The 22,771-nt window shown below is 42.2% G+C and overlaps 2 protein-coding genes across 15 annotated transcripts in view; both read left to right on the top strand.

The window, feature by feature from the left end:
• The first annotated feature begins 466 nt into the window (after positions 1-466).
• Positions 467-8,041, top strand: PDCL2 (phosducin like 2). Its single transcript, XM_085223423.1, has 6 exons — positions 467-472; positions 2,488-2,632; positions 3,780-3,870; positions 4,981-5,124; positions 6,998-7,206; positions 7,511-8,041. Exons 1-6 carry the CDS (start codon positions 467-469, stop codon positions 7,672-7,674), a joined length of 759 nt encoding a protein of 252 aa, XP_085079549.1. The 3' UTR covers positions 7,675-8,041.
• A 2,562-nt stretch (positions 8,042-10,603) lies between these two features.
• CLOCK (clock circadian regulator) overlaps positions 10,604-22,771 on the top strand; it is a 54,317-nt gene continuing 42,149 nt past the window's right edge. For 7 of the 14 annotated variants that reach the window (XM_085223124.1, XM_085223123.1, XM_085223120.1 and 4 more), the window contains exons 1-2: positions 10,604-10,744; positions 19,690-19,791. The gene's annotated coding sequence lies outside the window, so the exon portion shown is untranslated. Of the gene's footprint in view, positions 10,784-17,630; positions 17,734-19,689; positions 19,792-22,771 lie in introns of all 14 variants that reach the window. The other 7 variants (XM_085223125.1, XM_085223130.1, XM_085223121.1 and 4 more) reach the window with 4 other exon arrangements.

Here is a 22,771-nt window from a genome sequence, read left to right on the forward strand (position 1 = left end):
GAATTAAGGTCTACTTGAAAACATAGCTGGTTTTGGTGTAGTTTTAAAGAAATTATATTCAAAAGAGTAAGTTAGCCTCTCCATCTTCTAAGCTTTTCACACCAGGGGTGGGCAGAAATACTTGAAGATGTAATTATATTTAAAGTAACTAGTGGGGAGCTGTAAGAAAGAAAGGGACAGACTTCTTATTAGCGGCTCTTGTGACAGAGCAAAGGGAAATGGTTTCAAACTAAAAGGGGGTATGTAGACTGGATATAAGGAAGCAGTTTTTTACAATCAGGGTGCAGGTACTGCTTTTTACGAGGGTAGTGAGGCACTGGAACGGGTTGCCCAGAGATGCGGTGGGTGCTCCTCACCGTTACTGGTGCACCGCGAATCTCACTCTGCACCAGCTGCCTCCCATAGAGATACGTGGAGGCGGGGCCGTTAGAACCGGGTCCTGCCCCAACCGCCGCCTTGAGGAACCATGCAGGTGGGCGTGAAACCGGGGGCCTGAGGGAAGCCGGGGGGAAACGGGGAGCCGCCGGGCGGGCAGGGCGGGACAGAGGCCGCCGGGACGGGCTGTGCTGCCCCGCGGGGCGGGGGGAGCGCTGTGAGCCGGGCGGCCTGCGCTGTGTTCCCGTGGAGGGGTGGGCCTCTTATTGCCCAGCGTGGGATCTTTCGTACCCTTACTGTGCAGGAGTCAAAATTCGTATTTGATGAAGGATTGAAAGCTTGCAGTGAGATTGACTGTAAGGTTATTTTATTGTGTTGGGGAATTACACTGTAGCAAAACCTTCCTTTGGGTTTTTCTAGACCCAGGATCATCTGATTAATTACTTTATACACAGCTTCTCTTTTCTTTTTCCTTTTTGTTTCTTTTCTTTTTTTTTTTTTTTTTTCTAGTGGGTTATATCCACAACTTTTCAGTGAAAAAAAGAATGAGCTTTTTTAACTTTATTCACATATGAAAATGTAAGCAAAGAATTAAGTTTGCTAGTGTACTTTTTATTTAAGCAATAAAATCAGCTTCTCAGCGGTAGAATGCTGCAGAAAACACTTTTTCAAATAACGTGACTGCTTATTATTTAATGGAGTTGGCGTTCCTGGTTCAGAGCATGGATGTCTGAGCGTTGCAGAAGCAAACAGTTAAAATATTCCAGTACAAAATCCCTTTCTCTCAGCAATAAGCAGTAGATGTTCGCGAGGCCAGAGTGCTGCAGCAGCAATGAGCAGTGGGAGCAGTGGCCCTGCTGAGCCCGTGCAGGACTGGTGCAGGAGCTGCCATGAGCTGCTGCCATCTCCTTCCTGCTCCAGCCCTGCAGAGCATCACTTCCTCACCCGTGCCAGAAGAAACTGGCGGAGGTAAAGGTCTTCTTGCAGACCCACTGTGCTTCCCAGGGAGCAATAGCATGATGCTCTTTACTGTCTTAATGGGTTTCCTATTTCTTTACATCCGAGATGCAAAAGAACTTGTTTTATCATTACAAAATTCCTGGGAGCATTTATATCTTAGTATTTGCTTTGCGGTATCATTAGAATTGTGTTGTTATGTTCATGCTAAACTCTGTAATTTGTTGAAAAAAAAACAAGGCAGCTGCCTGGCTGGAAAGGCAAAGGTATCATTTGCAGGCATGGTAATAATATAATGCAAATCCTGGATGTTTCCTCAGGTAACCTTTTTGTAATGTAATGCTTGTTCATTTGATGCTGCGTTATTATTATTAGTGCCATTAAATATTTCTGATATGTAAAAATCTAGTCAGGCATCTCTTCATGGAGGTTTTCAGACTGTATTTCAAGGCAAAAAATACTGCAGTGATTAACAACCTGTTTTAAAATCATTTCCAGTCCTTGTGAAAGACGTCCTTGTGTGTTGCAGCCCAGTTAAAATAAAGATTCTTTTATTGTGATAATTTGAGAATAAATACAGCCTTATAAATAGATGTGGTTCCTTTATCTTAATGGCTTAATTAAATTACTACAAATGTAGGCTTAATACCTACAACAGTCATATGCTATAAATAAGGTTATGTTGGCATATAAACAATAATCATTCATTTAAAATGTAAAAGTCCTTTTTTTTCCCCTCATTCTAGGCAGCTTTTGTATGTTTATACAAGATATCTGTAGTTTATTCTCACTAGTAACAAAAATACCAATACAAAAATCTAGCAGTATTTGTTTGTTTAAGTAAGCCATTGGTGGTTCTGGGTTTCTGAAGCAGGTTTCCACATGTCTCCTAGAAAACTTCAGCAGATGTTTTGGATACTGATTTCTTTGTCTATGCCTACATTTTGAGGTGTTTTTTTTTTTCTTTCCCATTTTCTTGCTGATTTTTGTTTAGAACTGAAAAATGACAAATGGAAGATCATGGTGGAGGATGGTCCATTAAAGTATTGCGTTCTCTACGTAACTATTTCCAGTTGTTACATCCTTAATATGTGCCAAAGTGAAAAATGGCTGTGCTTGGTCAAAATCAATCAAAAGACTGATTTGTCAATTTAGTTTTCTTCCATAATACCAAAACAGGACCCAAATGAAGATACCGAATGGAATGACGTGTTAAGAAAATTTGGAATTCTTCCTCCAAAAGAAGAGCCAAAAGATGAAATTGAAGAAATGGTTTTACGCTTGCAGAAAGAAGAAGAAGGTGAGTCGAATTAAAAATACATGCTATTAGAATAACAGCATTTGGAACGCAGATGTGTGTAGTGTGAGGTTCATCTCCATGGTGGGAATCTTTGCCGCTACGAGGGCCATCCTTTGCTATCTCTTCCAATCAAAATTAGAGACCTTCATAGACCACAGATCAAAAGGAAACAAGAATGGAAAGAATATAATCCAGCTTGTTTATTTACCCTCAAAGCAGAATCAGTTATAAATATCTAATTCTGAGCAAATGTTCATTTAATCAGAATTTTAAAAACTGATTTTTCACAGAGGCCATGAAAAAAATATATTTTTGCTTTCTTTGCAGATACCTGAAAGTACTACAAAATTATTACTGCAGATTCCATAGAATCATAGAATGGTTTGGGTTGGACCAATCCAAGACCATCCGGTTCAAAACCCCCTGCAGTGAGCAGGTTCGCCACCCATTAGATCGGGTTGCCCAGAATCCCATCCAACCCAGCCAATTTTTTCCAGCCTTGACTTTCTGTAATTTCTATTTGAAGGATAGAAAGCATTAAGGTGTAGGAAGTGGAAGTGGCACTATAAACTTTGCCTCTTGGTTTCCACTGCTTTCCTGTAGGCAAACATATTTGCATAGAGCAACAAAGGCTCTTGCTTAAATGTACTGTAGTAATTCTCACTTTCTGACAAGTTTTACCCTTGAGCTGAAAGACAAGTTACAGCTCATTCAGTTTTCAGATTCTACTGAGTTTCTGTTCATTATTTCAGAGCAGAGAAGGTTGTGTCTTCAGTAGTAGCTTCTGCCAAATTCTCGCAGGCAGCATCGATCAGAGTATTGTTTGTATAAAAATACAGTTAAAATACACTAAAATAATAAAAAATATAGTAGTACGACATACTACTGCGAACTGCATCATTTTAGTTACTGCTGTTGAATGATTTGGGTTGGGAGGGACCATAAAGATTATCTAATTCCACCCTGCCTGCCATGGGCATGGACTAAATCAGGTTAGTCCAAACCTCGTCTAGCCTGGCCTTGAACATCAGCATATCTTTTACTCTTGTCAATTCCATGTCTGTGTAATAATTTTCATACATTTAAAATGTGCAAGCACTTTAGAGAACAAAACCAGTGTTGTTTTTTTGTTTTGTTTTGTTTCTAGTGAAACCATATGAAAGAATGAGTCTTGAAGAATTAAAAGAGGCTGAAGATGACTTTGATGAGGCTGATAGGAAGGCTATTGAGATGTACAGGTGTAGTAAGATATAGTAAGATGTCCTTTCCATGACATACATATACTGTTCCTAGGCATAACCGTAGTACAAACCAAGTTCTCATGCAGCTATTGAATAGCATACCAATCTGTTTATCATACCACGAGGAGTTGGTGTGTTTTCTGACTTTGAGTTCAGAAAGCTTGGGTGGCTTGTTTAGAGACTTAATTATTTCAGTTGTCTTGGACATTCATACGTGTATTTTACAGAGTACTCTGTGATATTCTGCAGAGCTTAACACCGTAACTAAGAAAAGTCAGACATAAGCAGTTCAGACAGAATAAAAGTGGAATGTGATCAAAACATTTCATCAAAGATTCTACCTATGCTATTGCTTTTGTGCTGTTAAAATCACTAAAATCTATGCATTTAGTAGTGTATTCACATAGAAAGCTGATCATTCACATAATTTAGGGAAAGTTATGAACGTAAATTATGACGTATTGTTGCCAAAGTATAATGTTGTGCGTACATTTAGTCTTGCTATCCAACAGTGGCTTTCAGTCAGTAAAATTAATAGGTTCTTGTAGTTCACATCTCAGGAAGGCATTTTCATTTTCCACTCTGCAATTATTTTTATAGATGAAAGCTGCCATCTACTGGTTTCACATTCCAATTTTCATGAAACATTGTAATGTGTTGTATTGCATTCGCACATTAAATACTGGTAGTTCATGCTCAAATTACTGATGTTCAGAATGATGAAAATGATTTGTACCTGTACAATTTTTGTGCTTTTTCTCAGATGATTAAGGCACTTTGCAGTGTGTTTCTTAAGTTTCCCAAAGTTGATGCTGATATAAAAACTTTCTTTTATGTTCATATACTATTTATTAGCTTTATTCAGTAAGATTAGCATAGAAACCTTTCTAGCTCTGAAACGATACTGGAAGACCTTGAGCCAGAGCTTTATTCAGTAAGATTAGCATAGAAACCTTTCTAGCTCTGAAATGATACTAGAAGACCTTGAGCCAGAGTATTGCTCAAAATGGGTTTTTAAAAGGAACTGAGCAAAATGTACTAGATATTATTAAAAATGCATTTTAAATGTTTCAAATATACTTATTTTTCTTACTGCCTTCTAATTAGACAGCAACGCTTGCTAGAATGGAAATGTCTTCAGAGGAGGCAAAAGTATGGGGAGCTGAGAGAAATCAGTGGAGAGCAGTATGTTAAGGAAGTTACAAATGCTCCTGAGGATGTTTGGGTCATAATTCATCTTTATCGGTCAAGGTAATTACTTTCTAGTTTAAGGTACTGAGTACATCAAAACAGGGAATTTAGCTGGTGATTACACAGGAATACCAACAAAAATGAAACACAGCAGACTATCAAAATAGCAGTTCGTTGGAGGCAATGGAAATGATTCCATTGAGCATGGGACCTCCTTGATTTTTTTTTTTAATTCACTTTTAAGATTAGTTTGCTTTGATCATTTGTGTGAAAGATTCCTTTTGCTGTTGTATGGGAACTGCTGAATCACAGCCTGAACCTCTGATTGATCACCTGAGGCGAGCAATGAGTCGGCCCTGGGAGCACAGGTGAAGGCAATTCACCTGTGCTGCTGGAAGGGTTGGAGCCTGGCTCCACCTCTCCTAGGCCCATTTAAGAGCTGACTACCAGTAGGGAAGGATCTCTTCTGGGGATCCACTCCACTGGAGTTTTCTACACAAGCCCAGGATGCAGGTGAGCGTACCTATCATTTCTGTTTCCTGCTTTGGTGTAATGATTGCGTAGCCAAGCTCTCTGCCATACCATAACATCTGTACATTTGTTATTTGTACAGCTGTATGTACATATCAACATGTACTAAATCTCAGAGATTTCCACATTTCACTGAGAAGGTGCATCTACTTTCTGTTCTAAGGAAACTTCCTTTGAAGCCCTGTTGCTCAGCAGGAGGCCTCTGACAGGACTTTTCTGTTTCTCCTATAGGAAATCAAAAGTGCGGCACTGGAAAGCCTCAGTTCTGAAAATCCAGGAATGCTGAGGGAATTTCTTAGTTCAGCAGTTGCCCAATGTTTGGTAATAGTAGCAGAAGTTGGGACAGAATGAAGCAGAAATTTCAAAGGGCTTCTGAGATTAGTTCAGCATGTGTTAGCAACTCCATCAGGTGTTTTGCAGAAGCACTGTGAATTAGAATGGAATGTTCAACATTTGTTTAGATTCAGACCAGCTTTCTCTTTTCTTTTTAAGCACGTTGGGAGGAAGTTTATTTGATTCCTTTCAGTTGCCAAGAATTGAGCGTTGTTTCCAGGAGCAACAAATAGGGCAATCAAATGAAATTGTTTAAATTTACAAACCTGAAGAATTGAAAAAGCATCTTTTCTTCTTTTTCGTTGTTTTTGTTTACTGGAGAATCGCTTCTTTACTTGTTCGTTATGCAGACGAGACTGTGAGAAACATACTCTCAGTTCCTTAGGACTGAACATGGGCTCTCTGAGGCGTAGCCAACAAACAAATCCCATCCCCGAGCTGTGCCACCAGGGGGCGCCTGTAAGCTGTACCCACTGGCGCTTCGGTTCGTTTCAGCCAAGTTCCCGACATGTAAGCGGTAACCGGGCAGGAGGGAAACAAAACCACCGCACTTTGTTGTTGTCGTCACGGAGGCTTATATGGCGATTGCACTGCAAATATGTGGAAGTAATGAGCAGCCCCGTGGTGGTCATATGGCTATGCAAATATTTCCCTGGTGTTTAGCTTTCACTAAAAGAATTAAATGTTAAATTGAACGCCAGTTCAAGCGAAACGTATTGTAGACTTAAAATGTCATTTAAACCTGCATTAAGTGGACAAGGTGAGCTTTCAGATCTTTGCATGTAACAAAACTGAGGTACAATGTTTGCTTGAAGCACCTGGTAGCTTTACTGACGTGTTCTGGGAACTGTGCCTATTACATGCATTGAAGGTCATTACTTGGGCAAATCAAAGTGATCTTAGAAGCATCTAAATAAAACCTGTGGTGCAAACCTAACTACAACACGAGGAAGAAACGCAGTAAGCCAAAGTGCATTTTTATTTGTCAGAGGTCTAATTTTAGTAATGCTAATTAATTTACACATCATTTACACTGCAGATATGATCGTACCCTCTTATCCCTTCCTAGCATCCCAATGTGCCTACTAGTCAATGAACATCTCAGCCAGTTAGCCAGAAAGTTTTCAGAAGCCAAGTTTGTCAAAGCCTCTGTGAACAGCTGCATCCACAGTTACCATGACAGGTGTTTACCCACAATACTCGTATACAAAACTGGTGAAATAAAAGCCAGGTTCATCGGAGTAGCTGAATGTGGCGGGATGTATCTTAAAGTGGAAGGTAAGAGAAATACTTCTGAATAATTCACTTTATAGAGAAGAATTATGTCGTTTGTAATCGTTAGATCTAAAGATTGCTGCTTAAAAGAAAAAAAAAAATATTTTTGTAGGAAAGTTGACAAAAAGCAAAGAACTTATGTAATCCTGCGGTGCTAAGAGTTCTTGGCAAGCATAGATATTTTACACTAACACAGTTAACATTTAACAGCTTTTTCTTGCTGTTGAGATAGAGCTTGGCTGTTTATAAAAGCCCTTCATGTAAATGTATTGCAATCAACAGCATAAATTGTCATTTGTTGTTACAGAGCTTGAATGGAAGCTAGCAGAAGTTGGAGCAATTGAAAGTGACTTGGAAGAAAACCCCAAAAAGGGCATTATAAATATGATGACATTATCAATGCAGAACATTTCTGTTCGTGAAAACATCAATACAAAAAGCAGTGATGTACTGAAACCACATATTACTTGAGGATGAGTTTTCCATGTGGGTAATCTGTTCAGACTCAAACTAGCACAAATGTAGCTTTCTATTGCTTTTGATAGTCTGAAACCTGAATAAAAAGGGCTTTTGTTTCACTTGTTTTTTGTTTTTGTTTTCTTTTGATTTTGTTTTGAACTAATGTAGTATATTAAATCTCTGCCCGGAGATTGCTCCTGTGGACACTGAGAGCCTGCATGCTTCTTTTCAAACAAATGGCTCAAATGGAAGAGGAAGGGGAGAAGGCTGTTAGCACTTAGGCTGTAATCCATATTTATTCCTCTTTTTATCTATCAGAGGTGCATGCTCGACTCCTTTAATTCACAGTGCAATGACTGTAGTGGGATTCTACTCTAAATACTTTTAGTTCCCCCACTGAAAAGCTGAGCTGAAGAAAACGATGCGTACAATGATATAAAAACAGGGTTTAGCCCTGAATGTAATGACCAATACTTTTGCTTGGCTGACAGGTATGCAAGAATTTTCTCTAGCATCAGGGATTCTCTTTGCACTCTTCTAATGCACATAGTTGGATCAGTTGTTCCTTCCCAGTAAAAATAAGGACATACTTCACAAAATAGCTTATGGTCCATGTGTATATAAGCAAAACAAAACTATGTCAGTGAATAAAGTGACCGCACTCCTGATTTGGTGTTTTTATTTATTGCAAGCAGTGAACCAAATTGGATTTCATAGTTAATTTTTCCAATGACTCAATTAAAATTGTTTTAACCCCCATGTGCTAAAGATTATATAGACTTGACATGGCTTATTGCATCAGTATGCAAAAACAAAACAAATGGTTCACTTAACACTTGGCATGAAGGTACCTCAAAAAAACAAGAAAATAAACATCAGTGTTCTCTTTTTAGCCAGAAGAGGATAAAGTAGGTATAAGTAGGTATCTGCTGTCAGGTATCACTACTGGAAGCTTATAGTTTGCAGATTCAAATAGAATGGATAGATGCATTTTTAGAGTTAATAGCTTCTCTGCCACTTATATTAGTTCCTTTCTAGTTTTCAAATGCAAACAGGTCATCAGCGATGTCTGATATGATTCCCTAGGCAACGCTGGTATTCACCTTAAGTGACTGCAATGAAAAAGGTGCTGCCACCCACTTCTTCCTCGCAGCAAACCTCCATTACGCATTAAGGGGTTGCAGTGTTAGAGGAGCACAAACACAGTACCCACCCTCATCATCTGACATCTACAAACTGTTGCCCCTACTCGAACCATCACAGCAAACTCACATTGACAATAAGGGTTAGGAACGCAATATTTCTGGGTGGAAATAGCCTCACAGAACTAATACCTGTTCCTTCAGAAGTCCTTAAAATATTTTCCAAGGTGACACATTAAAAAACATTGCTTCAGTTAGGTTACGACAGGCAGAAAGTACAGCGGTGTGTGATCTGCATGGCCTGACAAATCTGCAATCGTAAGACATGCAAGCTTCAAAGAGAGATTTGGTACTGCAGCACTGCAGTAGGCTGATGTTGCTCTCTGCAAGGCGTATTTTGAGGGAAGAGACACTGCATGTATCTCTAGCATGGTTTCCTGGAGGATTACTACTGGCACTACTTGTGTCAAATTCCATACATGCAGCTAGATGCTAACTTTAGTCTGTGGGTTTTTTGGCCATGTCCTAGTTCTGGCAATAACACCTTTTTGTTGAAAATGTTTCTGTGTCTTCTCCTGGGGTTTCCATTCCTGCTGTGTCCTATTGCCTTTACTGTGAGGAAATGCAGAAGCATTACCCTTTACCTAAGTAACGATATGATCGCTTTATTCACATCCATTTTCCACAACCAAAAGCTAGAAATGGAGTATTTTGAATCTGTAAATATTCCGAGTATTCTTACTCATGCTGTTCACAATTTCACAAACAGAAAAACCCAACGCGCTCATGGATAGCTTTCTGGCAGTGTTACTGCTAAAAGGCTTCCTGTCCCCACGCTGCCTGTGTACAGTCACAAAGCAGCTCAAACAGGGCAACGAATCTACCTGAAAAGTAATCCAGAAATGAATCTCTCTGAGATTTGGGGAGCCAAATCAATTCCCTTCCCTCACTGCAGGCACCTGATTAACGGCGGCCGTGTTTGCGGCTGTTGGTTGAACTGTATTCCACAGCGCGTTCTGCAAAGTCCACAATACGATCACATCCCGCAGTTCATATAAGCTTTAAAAAGCACACGCGGGCACAAAAAGAAAGCTGACTTTTATTATCAGACAGTCCTGCTGCCTCCAGTCTCAGCCGCACGTTCCTGCGCTGATAGAACATATTTTCTGAATACACAAGACGGAGGATTTCCATAGGTGTCGGGATTTCCAATGCTGCCAGGGCCGCTTCCGACGTCTGACAGATAAGACTGCCTCTCAAACCGGCGCTAAACGCGAACGTGGAGACGCTGAAGGCCGACCGTGAGCTCCGCCCGCTTACCCACCCCGACGGCAGAAACCGCGGCGCGGGACGGCGCGGAGTCCCCCCGACGCGCGGCAGCGGCGCTCAGCGCACCCTTTCCGCGGGCAGGACGCCGCCCCCCGGCTCTCTCACCCCCGCACGGGCTGCGGCCGGCCAGGCGCTCCGAGGCGCAGAGGTGGCGCTGCGGGGCCGGGGTCCCCCTCCCCGCTGAGAGAGAGCCCGCCGCCATTTCCTCCTCGGGCGGAGCGGGGTGAGGCGAGGCGAGGTGAACCCAGGTCATGAAGGCGCGGCAGCCACGGCGCCTGCGCGCCCCCCCCCCCACCCCGCACCCGGCTCCTCGATCTTGCGCACGCGCGGAAGGGCGACCTGCCAGCTCGGGCGTTCGCCCGCCGCCACTCCGCGCACGCGCAGACGTGGCGCTCCGGAGCGAAGGGTCTGCCGTGCCGCGGCTTGCAGTGCGCCGTGACGCACGCGCGGTGGCGCGAGGCGCCGCGGCTGCCGGCGGTGGGCTCGGCGGCGCAGGCGCGGTGGCGGGGATTGGCGGGCCCGGCTGCCGGCGCTGCTGCTGCCGCCGGAGAAGGCTGCGTGCCGGCGGCGGGCGCGGGGCTGCGCGCGGAGAGCGGCGCTCGCCGGGAGAGGTCGGGCGGGCGGGCGGCGGCGGCCGCGCCGGGAACGGGGTGCGGAGCGAGGCGCGACGCGGGGCGGGCGGCTCCGACGGTCTCGGCTCCCGAGGAGGGGGCGAGCCGGGGGACGGCGCGGGGCGGCCGCCGAAGTTTGACGGCGCCGCTGGGTCCCCCGACGCCGGGGCGGCGGCGGGGCGCGGGGAGGGCGGCGGCCGCCCTTGAGCGGGGCGCGGGCGGCGGCGGGGCCGGGGGGCGCTCGCGGGGCACCCGCTAGGCCCGGTGACCCACTTTGCTCCTGTCACAACTCCCGGGCACGTTTGGAGCGCTGCCCGCCTGGCCCGTCGCCCGGCCCGGCCGCTCCCGGCAGCGCGGCGGGCGGTTGCAGGCCGCGTCCGGGCCCGGAGCGCTGCGGGGCGGCGGGCGGCGGCCCCGCGGCAGGTGGGGCGGCCGTGGTCTTCGCAGGAAGGCGGCTCTCGAGCCTTCGGTGCTTTCGGACGTTCCCCGTAGAAACTCGGTGGCGGTGGCCGCAAGTGCGCTCCCGAGCGCTGCCGCGCGCGCTGAGGCTGAGCGCCGTTCCGCGCTGCCCTGGCTCCGGGCGCCGTGAGGGTGCCGCGGGTCGGTGCGCAACCCGGCGCCGGGCCGGGCCGCCCTGCTTTCCACGCGTGTCCGCTTAAAGCGGCCGTGGGGTTCCGGTTGGTTTCGGTTTCAAATGGCTTGTACCTTGGGCCCGGGACATAAACTCAGAATGTGTTTGCATGAGGAGCAAGGCTTGTAAACTCCCCCGGGGTATTTACGCTGACATCTTCGTAAGGGCTGGGCTCTCCTGTAGGCGCTGGACGTTGACCTGCGAGAGATAGAAGGAAAGCGAGGCGCAACTGTGCTGGGACGCACAGAGGTGCAAAGAAGTGCAGTGACCGAGCACAGATACCGATCTCCTAAATGCTGACAGCAGGTGTGCTCTCATGGCACGGTTTGATAAGCAGCGCTGCAGACCGGAGCTGCTGGCCCTCCTGTCCCACTGCCCTCAGCCCCACCAGCACCACACTGCGTGGAGCTGCATCCCGCAGAAGGCCGGGAGCGATCCCGGTTAAAATTAACCACTTTTTTTTTTTTTTTTGATGTGGTTATATTTAACCTCGTTCATTGCTCTGGATGACAGGTGTGCCAGAAGGCAAGAGGATTGTTAGGGCAAATGCGCTAGTGAGAGAAGTGCTTGAGAAATACTCCATGACTGGGGGGCAGTCCTGGCAGGGCTGTGCGAGCAGCTGGGTCGCACTTCCATCATATCACACAGGAGTAGAAGTGGTTTTATCTTTGGATATCTGCGGGTTTGAAATCAGGCAGCATTTGATTGTTTTAGTAGGGAAATTCTACTCGGTAGACTTGGTGCTGATTTTCATGCATGTATCCGTTCAAGGTCCTTTGGTGAAAGCACCAAAGACGTTGCTTTCAGATAGATAAAATACTGAATGTTTGGGTTGGGGTTTTTGGTTGAATGTGAGTGCTAGTGCTGTGAAGGGCTGAGAGTTTTGTGAAGAGTTAGCTCTTTAAGAAACAGTTCACTTGGTTAAAAAACAAACCTGAAAGCCTTCCAGGTTTGATGCTTGATACTTTAAGATGTTATTCAGGCGTGCCTTGTTTTTTAATTCTTCTGCATCATATTCTTACCTCAAAGAGTTTAAGTTACATAGGTAAAATAAAGGATAAGAGTAAAGTAATGAGTATTTTTTTAAATGCTTGAAAGAGCTCATAAACTCCCTCCTGTAACTAATTTTACTGTTTTTATGCTCAACAATATAAAAATGGAGCGGTAATTACTTTAATTTGTAGTGTTGGCTAATTATCTTGTTAGCATAGAATTTCACTGAAGTCATAAATCTTCGCAGATTGGCCTGGTTGAGGAAATCACTGCTTTCAAAAGCTTTGAGCTTTTGCTGCTTTTTGGCCCTAGTCAAACTCTGGGTGGAATATTAATAAATCAGCAATAGAAACATCACCCTCTGGGTTCTTTATACAAAGTGGTTGTATCGGGGTAGAGTTCTTGATTTTTATTGCACACAATAGACTTGTGTTGAAAGTAGTTGTGAATCTAAATCAGTGGGTAATCTCATCGTTTGGAAACAGCCCCTTTTTAGCTCTGCACCCCTCCTTCACAGAGAGGCACTGTGTCCAGGGCTGCACAGCTTCAGCCTCGCTTAGCAGTTGATGAATACAGGTACGAATACTTGGCTGCCTCTTATTTTCTGTTAATGCTGAGAAATTGCTAGCAGCATTGTTATTCTGAATTCAGTGGTGCTTCAGAATAGGAGGAATTGTAAGAAGTGCACCTTTGGTCGTGTGGCAGAGCCTGAAGTGAAAGATTCCAGTGCCTCTGTGTAATGCTAGCACAGGGGAACACAGTCATTCTGATTGGGAGGTTCTCTCATTCCCTTCTTTGTGGTTCACCTGGGGAAAGCAGCTCAGAATTGCAGCTGGGTGCTTTATTAGTTCAGATAATGGGCTTCAGTGTAGTTTGAAACTGTTAGGTGTTCCCCAGTTCATTTGTTGCAGGAGTTAAAGATTGAAACTCAAGGAAGAGAGGAAGAACACTCATGGTTAATGCAGCTGCCTGCTGCCCTGAAGGATAGAAATCTCAGCCCCTACAGCTGCCACAAAATGCCTTTGTAATGCAAAGGCCACTTTAATTTTGGCATACCTCATGCCTGAGTGTTTAATTTTATGGCCTTAATGTTCTCTTACCGTAGTTTTAATGTATAATATAAATTCTTAAATATAGCTACTTTCAGAATATGTAATTGTACATTTAAAGTTTCTGCGCTTTGCAGTTCCCATGTATTTAATATAAGTAGAAGCAACATGACTTTGTTCGTGGAGTCTTTTGTCACCTTACTGTTTGCCTCCTTTGGACTCTTTCCAGCTGTTACATTTTGTCGTTAAAATCACTGAATTAGTTTTCTTACTCTGCAGTGATGTTCTGAGGAACAATGCTGACTATATCATAAAATCAGCTGTAGTAATATTAATATTTTATTCAGTGTAGATCCATTAGAAGTAGATACACTGTGTAAGATTCAGAACTGCTATTTCGGTAGAATCTTATGAAGCTTAGGAGATACTGTGGGCATTCCCCATCTTCCCAATAAAGATGTATCCAAGTGAGGTTTAAGAGTGGTGACAAATGCTTTGTCCTTGTAGTAGTGTTTAATAATCTTTAAGTGTATGAGAAAGCTTCAGTTCTAGAGCTAAAACCATTTGACTCGTTATGACAGCCTGCTACCACAGGGCAAATGGCATTGGACTAATATCCGTATGATAAAGCAGAATGAAACAGTTCTTGGAGAAAGATCCGTCTTAAGTGAATTTAAAAATAAATACTGAGTTGTAAACATCGTGAGGTTCTGTAGATGTAAAAAGATATTTGCAGGTGTTTCTGAGGTTTTGATGCATGTTATTTTGGTATCTGGCCAGACCCAAAAGGAATAGAGAGAAGACAAAACTGTGATTTAGATGGGTTCTAAATATCTTGTCCAGCGTGAACTTTTAGCCATATGTTGGCTGTGTTTTTACAGATCTCTGTAAAAGTTTTCCGGGCACCCTGAAGCTTTGTTCTCACTCAGATCCTCCGTGCTCTTGTCAAAACGGAGCATCTTGGCACCTCTGCCTGTTTAGTATTCATAAATTAGGCAATCTGTAAATTAGGCATTCACTTGTCCGAAGGCATGTTCAAACCGCACCTGAGTCACACCTATGGGGTTGGACTCGGGCCAACCTGGAGACTCTCCCTTTGGTTCAGAAGCACAAAGGAGGGACAAGGTAGAAGAAGTGTTTTTCTTTTTTTGTTTTTTTTTTTTTTTGGTTGGTTGGTTGTTTTTTTTTTTAATGTCTCTTTCCAAAAGAAAACAAAGCTCAGATGCTCCCAGCAACAACGAAAACCCAAACACTAAAAATCCACTTTTCACTGCTTAGAAGGTGATTAAAGTTTAACTGGGCAAAAGAAAAACACTACAGTGCTTGTTTTCTTGGAGCTGGAGATGAAGGAGATAGGCAACTGTGTTGTGGTCTCTTCCAAGAGCTCTTCAGTCTTTTCTTCCATATAAAACTTTAAATGTCATTAGGGAATGGAAGCCAGAACTCTTCTCTGTCATGTTGGGACCCAGAGAGTCTGCATGCTGTCCAGCAAGCCTCTTACTTCTCAGTTTTTCTTACTTGCTCTGAGGGCTGATGCTGGAAGGAGAGGTCAGGAGTTGATCCAGCTTCCAGCACAGCATGGAACCTGCAGAGAGGCTGTGGTCTGGACCCCTCTGGAGAGTGGCTGTAATTTCTCTGTTCTGGCTTACTGTGTTGTAACTGTGCTGCTGGACAAAAATGAGAACACTTATTTTCCCTCTCTCTGGCGTGTCTTGATGGGAAAAGCTTAGCTACATACATCGGGATTGCAAATACTAACCTTACCAGTGTTCTAGTCCTCAGAAACAAGTGATGTTGAAGGCTTGGTTTTGTGTTTACCAGTTACCTTTAATGTCTGCGTATCTACTAACTTTTTTAGAAGTATTGCTGAGCAGTGCAGCTGTCCTTGACTTTGGTACTTATTTTTTCTACAGCTACTTGAAAGGAGGTTGTAGTGAGGTAGGCGTCAGCCTCTTCTGTCAGGTAACAGCGACAGGACAAGAGGTAACAGCTTTAAGTTATGCCAGGGAGGGGGTTCAGGTTGGATGTTAGAACTGAATTACTGACATCTTGTGGTAGTGGTGGAGCTATCGGACACCTAGAAGAGGAATGCCTGGGAGTGGGCTTATCATCCAGCACAGCGTCTAACTTTTAGATGCTTAACAGTGGGGTACAGTATTGTTTACAATGTAATACTAACATTGTAGATAAAATCTAAAAGTTTTTAGCATGCAGCTCCCTAAGTACATGAGAATATCTCAGGTGGCTGATCCTATATGCATCCCATTAACTGCTGACCTGACAGTTATTCCCAAAGTTCCAGCACTGCCTTATGAATGCCATCAGAAGAGTGTTTGTGAACGTATTAGGAACAGCCCTTTAACAAGTGGCCCTTGGAAGAAAGAGGGATGGTAATGTGTGCATTTCTTAATATGCATTAACAAAAATCTGAGAAGAAGCACACAATTTTACATATTAAATGATTATTTTGGAGAATATTTGAGTATGAGATAGTAAGATGCATAATGAGGAAGAAAGAACACTTTAAAATAAATTGCATTAATATAGCTAACTTTGTATTTCCAATTCCAAGAATTCCAGTGCTGCTGCTGCAGTAAATAAAACATAAGTTACCATTTTTACACTTTGTGAAGTACATCCAGGATGATAAAAGCTTTTATTGGTGTAGTAAATATTAGTTGCTGGCATTTAAGAGTATTTGATATTTTGGGTGGCTGTTTCACTGCATGTTTAATGCGGTGTCAGAGACTGGTGTTGGTCTTTCGAGTAGTGGATGTTACTCGCATGCACTCTGACAAAGCTGTTCTGGAAGAATAACGTTCCAGCAGCTTGGTGGCTGCTCGCAAGAAGGTGGGTGTGAATTCTGAGAGGGTAAGCTCATGCTGATGTGAGCAGGTGGGAGATTGAGAGTTCTTCCCTTGGAACTTGTCAGAGAAATGCCAGAGGCTTAGGCTGGCTTGGTTTTCCTTGGTCATCCAAAAGCTTCAGGCTGTGTTAAGGGGAAAGATGGTGGTGTGTGGAGGGACTTTCCCAGCCCCTAGTCCACAAGGGGTGTGTTTTATATTTGAAACGTAGATCTGAAGATGTGAGAAATCAGGAAACATTTCACCAAAATCTGCTTGGCTCAGGAAGCAAGCAACAAGGGAGGTGGCTTTTTGTTTTAAGCCCGATTTCCTACGGAAAGTGATTGACGCTGTTTATCCCATTCTTTCCTTACATATTTGCCAATAGCTTTTGAAGTCACAGACCAGTTGCAACCACGATTGCAGGAAGGACAGATCTCAGACTGTCACATTCCTACAGTTTTGGGGAAGATAAACAAACTGGGTGGAGAGAGAGCACGCTGCAAGTTTGGCATTGATTTGCTTTTTAGCATGTGCAGGTCTCTGCTGTGCAGGAGATCATTGGGTGTAGGCTGGCTTGTTACTGCGGGGCAGAGGAGTGCTCATGAAAGGTAGAACTATAGGAACTGTGCCCTACTGTCTGTTAATGGGTATTTTGATCATTAACTGAGGAATTAGTGTTCTGATCAGAATTAGTTTGCTTACTTTTAATTCCTGGACAATTCTCTGCTCAGTAATGCCAGATACTCTTTTCAAGCCTCTGTGACAGGTGTAATGTTTACAAATTTTGTAGCATGCAGAAACTTCCATTATTACCATATGCTTGTTACAAAGTAGCATAATAGATGTAAAATAGTTATGTGGCTTCAACTTGTGCTTATTTTAAAGTAGCTTTCATAGTAAAAAATATTCTGAAGGAAATCAGCTTTTCCTCTGTCTGTGCGTAGAAAAGCAAGTAGCAGCATGAATCATGTCTTCCAAGAACTGTCAGAGTAGGAATGCACGTTCTCCCCCTATTCACACACTTTCCTCACTGTCAATTTTAATGAGGTAATATGATTTAATAAAGGTTTTCTTGCCATCCGCAGCAGCAACATTCATTATATGTAATCAATCTGCTGTTAGCAAGTGTGTGGCTGAAGGGTGAAAGTAGAGTTTGGAACTTGCGTGCTACTTTCAATGGTAGCTTGTTATCATCTCAGTAACCTTGCTTAAAATACATTTCCTTATTTAGCTGCAGTAAATGCAAATTTTCAGGTGAAAATATTTTTGTTGTTTTGAGGTTTTTTTTCAGATTGTATATTTTTTTTGCTAGCCTAGCAGTGTTAAACATTTTGTGCTGCGCTAAAGGTTTGCATGATGTTTCCCAGATAAAGACACAGTTCCAGCCTTGAAGAGCTTATGATCTAAATGTCAGTGATATAGAAAATGAGGAGAATGATCTCAGAAAAGGGGACAAGGATTCAAATGAATGTAAGTCATAGCAATCAACTTAAACAAGTTGTAATTTTTTGAACAGCGTACGGTATCAGCACAGAAGAGGGTGAGAATATAGAGGCAGCAGACAGCATAAAGCAAATCCAAATAGTATAAAGATTTGAAGGAATAGAAGGAAAATGTTACTGAGCAGGATTTGGAAAATATAACATCAGAAGAGTAGGCAGAATCAAGATGAAGAGGAATGGGGATGTGGTAGGAAACGGAGACAGGAAATACATAGAAGAAACTTCTAAATTATGGCTTTTATGAAAAGAAAAAAAAGGAAGGAGACAGGAAAAGGGTTGGGGAATGTGCTGGTTTGATCAGTTTGGCAGGAAAGCTGGGACACACATCCTAGTGCTAAGACTTTCCCTTACCCCTTGCCCCACCCTGACATTTAACTGTCAATTCAGTTGCTTTTAAAAGGAGTGGTGGAACAACAGCAGTGGGCCTGAAAACTCAGGCACGTGTGTTCTCCTGATGCTGTCTCCCATTCCACTGAGGTTTTGTGTGAGCTGCTGGCCTTCTTTATGAGTTTTGGCACCACTGAGGTGAGATTGTAGAAGCACCTGGCATCAGAGGTGATTCAGGCACTACTGCTTAATATAAGTCAAAAAGGATCCGGAATGTTTTTTGCTACATTATCTGAAATTGCTTTTCCAAATGATCTTAGTTAAACTGGTACTACCTTTAACTGGAAAAATTAAACACATTGTTGGTTTACATTGAGTTGTTTGAATCTTGTTTGCTTTGCTGATACAGGAATGGGAAGTAATCTCATACACTTGTATAGAATGTTTTTAAAATGTCACCTAGACACTTTCCAGTCCTATAAAAAAAACCATAGTTGTCCTTTCTTATCTATATGTTATTACTGGGATTTGATTCAATAGATTGATTTCTGATATTAGAATGTTCTCCTGGAAAGTAGATAAATGGATGATAATCTGCCTTTCTTCTTCTCTCATTAGACTTGTCTAATGAAATATATTTTTGAAATAGCCTTGTTCAGTCTGTGGCGTTCTTTGTCTCTATTGTGCCATCTTCCAGCTGTGTTGTATGTATCTGGAGACAAGATGGGGAGGAGTAGGGATTTTGAAGTTCTTCTTTTACGTATCTTATGTCAAAAGAAATTTGTTTTCCTTGCATGTGGTGGAAGTAGATGTATAGATGCTTTAACAGATACACTTTGCTTCATGTAAATGTTTGCTGCAAGATATCAGCAGTGATAACTAGCAGTGGTTTTCCCTGCAGAATTGTCAGCAGTTCCATATATATAAAACTCTTCCCTATTTGTAGGAGTACTGCACTGATAGGAAACAGAGAGTTGTTTTTGTGAAGTAAGTAGTGTTTGCTTACGTAAATATTTGGGGTATGGTTAGCTTCTACTCAGCAGAACTCACTGAAGTTTGTTCCTCCTTAGTGAGGGGAAGATGGCTTTTGTTCTTTCTTGTGCGGTCATATGCTGTGTTCCCTAGGAGTTCTGACGTGGATAACACCTACTGTCTGAACCACAACACAAAGTTAAGATTGTATCGGTGTACTTCTTTCTTAGAAATGTGGCTGGTGTGTTACTGATGCTATGGAAGAAGGGCATAACTTGCTGCAAAGCAATTGTAACATTTGGTAGGCACTGTTAGAACTGTAGCTGTGGTGCTACCCTTAGGCCTTTGTGTTTGGCTGCAGGTTGGGATTTCAGGCTGGAGGAAGTTCAGACTTCAGAGCTGAGTAAAGGGAGGGATGTACATCTGAAGTTCTCCTTCCTCACGTGTATTCCAATTTTGTGGAGTAAAGAGTAGGAGTGTGAAGTTGTGAACACTTTAGGGCTAGAACTAAAGTGACCGTAATAGTAGCAGAGGAAATGGGGCAGCAATCAAGGGCTCATCCGCAAGTTGTTTCAACTAGATTCATTTTCATAGAGCTGTTGTTTTTTTTCGTTTGTTTTTTCAGAACACTGTGCCAAAAAAGACTTTTGCTCAGATGACATCACACTTGGACTACTAAAGCTATCCACCCACTCTTCAAGGCATAATGGATTTCTAGGTAATTTAAGTAAGTATGTAGATTTTATTGCTGCTAAAACAGTACTGCTTTAAACAGAAGCGTCTTTTTTTCAACCTGAGGCAAGGTAGACATTCCCCTTCAATTTGAGATTGAAATTAATGTTGTGTGGGTGCCGGAATAGACTTCAAATAAGCTTTTAATAAGCTTCCATCCTGTAGACAGGAGCATAGAATAAAACAGTTGTGCCTGAGAAACCAGAAGGAAAAGAAGCAACCCATGATGGCACTGTCCTTAGCAATGACATATGCTAACGTGGCCCTGCTGTTTTAGGAGCCTGAGTTAGTGTCTCTTCCAGGGATGTGTTGCAGCAAATGAGCGTATGTATTGCTACGCTCACAGCTTGTTGGGGTCTTCTTTCACAGATGCTCTTGTTAAAGTGGTAATGATACTCCATTAATGTACAACTACGTACAAAGCAAACAAATGCATCTTAATAGGTTCCAATTAGCAGTCCCTCTGTTCACTTGTCATCATCTTTCTGAAAGGGTTGCATCTCCCCACTGCCTTGATTTGATACTCTGTGCTATCCAGCTGAAGACAGGCCAGGAGGAGCAGATTTCCATCTTTGCAGGATTCATTCATGTCTTGTCATGCAGTCTGTTTACTGATTGTATATCCATGATCACGCAAAGTGGAGTGCACGAGACTGGGCAGATAGTTTGAGGAGCCTTTTATGAGCAGCTTATGTTACTGTTAAACTTTTAAGGTGACTCTCAATAAAATAAACAAAAAAAAGCCCTCCAAGAAATACTGATCTACTTAGATATTTCAGACTTTGTGCCAATCTTTCTCAAACTAGATCGTTTTGTCTCACTGACAGAAAACCTTTCTGTATTCTTGATATTTTATATGCATTGGAGATGGTTGGTGTGCTTATAGTTAATGATGCTTTAGGCTTTCTCTTCGAAGACTTTTTTTTTTTTTTTTTTGTAATTTAACAGGATTTAGTGAGCAGAAATTCTTTTTATTGTTCAAACTTGGCCAAAAGTTACTTCAGTTCAAGCCTTACCAAAAATCAGCTTATCTCTGAGGATGAGACGGAAGGGGAGGGCAATACTGTTTTCATGATTCGAGCTGCAGTGTTAATCTTAGAAATGGGAAGATATAAGACCTGCGTGTGTTAGAGTAAGCACTCAAATGCTTAGGAGACAAATAGAATTTTAGGAGAAAATTAGAACAGTTATATTGCAGTATTGGGCTATTTGCTTTGTGCCATCCCACACTCTTACATTAGGCAGCATGATAGATTTCTGAAAAATACTGTTTCTACCAGCTCATTGATTTGCCTACATCTGTTTCATCAGTCCAAATCAGGTGAGGTAGGTCCTTTTATTTATAACCAGACAGAGCAAGTAAGCATACTCTAGCTGGGTTGTGATAGGTAAACAGACCTCAGCTGCTCTGCTCCTTTCTAATGTCAGGCACAAGCACTGAGTAAGGAGACTTTGTTCTGTGCTCTCAGTGCTTTTCCTTAGCACACCCCCAATATTGTGTTCATTCTGTTTGTGCAACGCACCTTCAGTAGGATATTTCCATAATTATTGAGCTTTTTTCGTTCGAATTTTCTTTATTATGATTATTTATTGCTGCTTTTGTGTTCAGAAAGATTCACAATAAAATGGACTGTTTGCAATAATGTGTGCTGTACATAAAGTTACAACAGAGGATTTTTTGAGCATCCTGATTTCTTATACATGGTGTAAATCATAGATGTTGCTTTTTCAAAATAACGTTTTCAGACCATGAAGATTTGTTTTGTTTTATCAAGAATCTGTATTTTCCAGGGCATACTTCAGCTTTATTTACCACTTTTCTCTCCATGGGCTGTTTTCCTTTGCATTTACAAAAATGAAAGGTCAAACGAAAATGTTACTCTCTCAGTCTTTTTTTTTTTAAATGCTGAAAATCTTCAGTTCAAAACTGTCCTTAAGCAACAGAACATTTTGTATTTACTCTATAAATATTAGTTACAAATATATTTTTATATATTTACTTTATAAAATAAAAAACAGAATATTCATAAATGTTGTCGTAATGTTTTCCGTACAAGCAAATGGCTAAGTAGAGATGAAAATATTTTTAATGCTGATTCGTAGAAATAGGAAGAGAACAGAGATTTGAAAGTTGTTATTCTCCTTGACGTGTGTGCATATGTAAATGCATGCAGTTCAGCCTCTGCTTTTCTGGAAATGTGCCTGTGTCACCACTTGTGGAAAAACCCATTTACTCAGGAGAAAAGTCAAACCACTATCATTTAGATTTATTCTTACTTGCTGTACTTCCATAGCATAAGAAGGAATGGTGGTGCAATCAGAGCCCATCCATAGGAGATGGGAAATGTAACATTGTAGGGCAGGTAGTATCTCTTTGTCATAATTTTTGGGGCCGCTCTATCTATCACAGTGAAGAAAAATCTCAATTTATTTAGTAGGTTCTAGAGAGGTAATGATCTGCAAATGGTTTCTTGGTACCCAAAAGATTTAAAGAGAAAGAGATTGCTTCTGAGCCAGCTTGGGGTTTATCCCAGGTTTTACCTTTGGATCAGAGTAGCTGACTGAAATTAAATCAAGAAGTTGCTGACCAAAGCGAAGCTATGCCTTGAGCAGGCAGTAAGGAGGGAGAGGAGCTGTGTAGGATAAATCACTGCTCTGTTTGTCAAATTACTCCAATTGTGAAACAGAGTAATACAGATTTGCAAGACAGGCAGGAGGCTGTAGTTCTACTTTGTTTTGCTGAAAACAGACCGTGTAGCATTGAGGACTGATTAATGCTTCCCCTCCCACCTTTTGCATATTACAGGTTGGTGCTGAACTTTTTTTTTTTTCTAGATTTTGGACTTTTTGTGTTGAACCAGACCCAAAGGTTTCTGGTGTTGATGAATTACAGGAAGATGGAATTTATGTTCCATATAGGAATAAATGGGATTACTTCTTACTGCTTCAATTTTTATAGATTTAGAATGTAGCAT

Source organism: Meleagris gallopavo, chromosome 4 (genome assembly GCF_905368555.1).
Source record: "Meleagris gallopavo chromosome 4, MGAL_WU_HG_1.1, whole genome shotgun sequence".
Taxonomy (NCBI): Eukaryota; Metazoa; Chordata; class Aves; order Galliformes; family Phasianidae; genus Meleagris; species Meleagris gallopavo.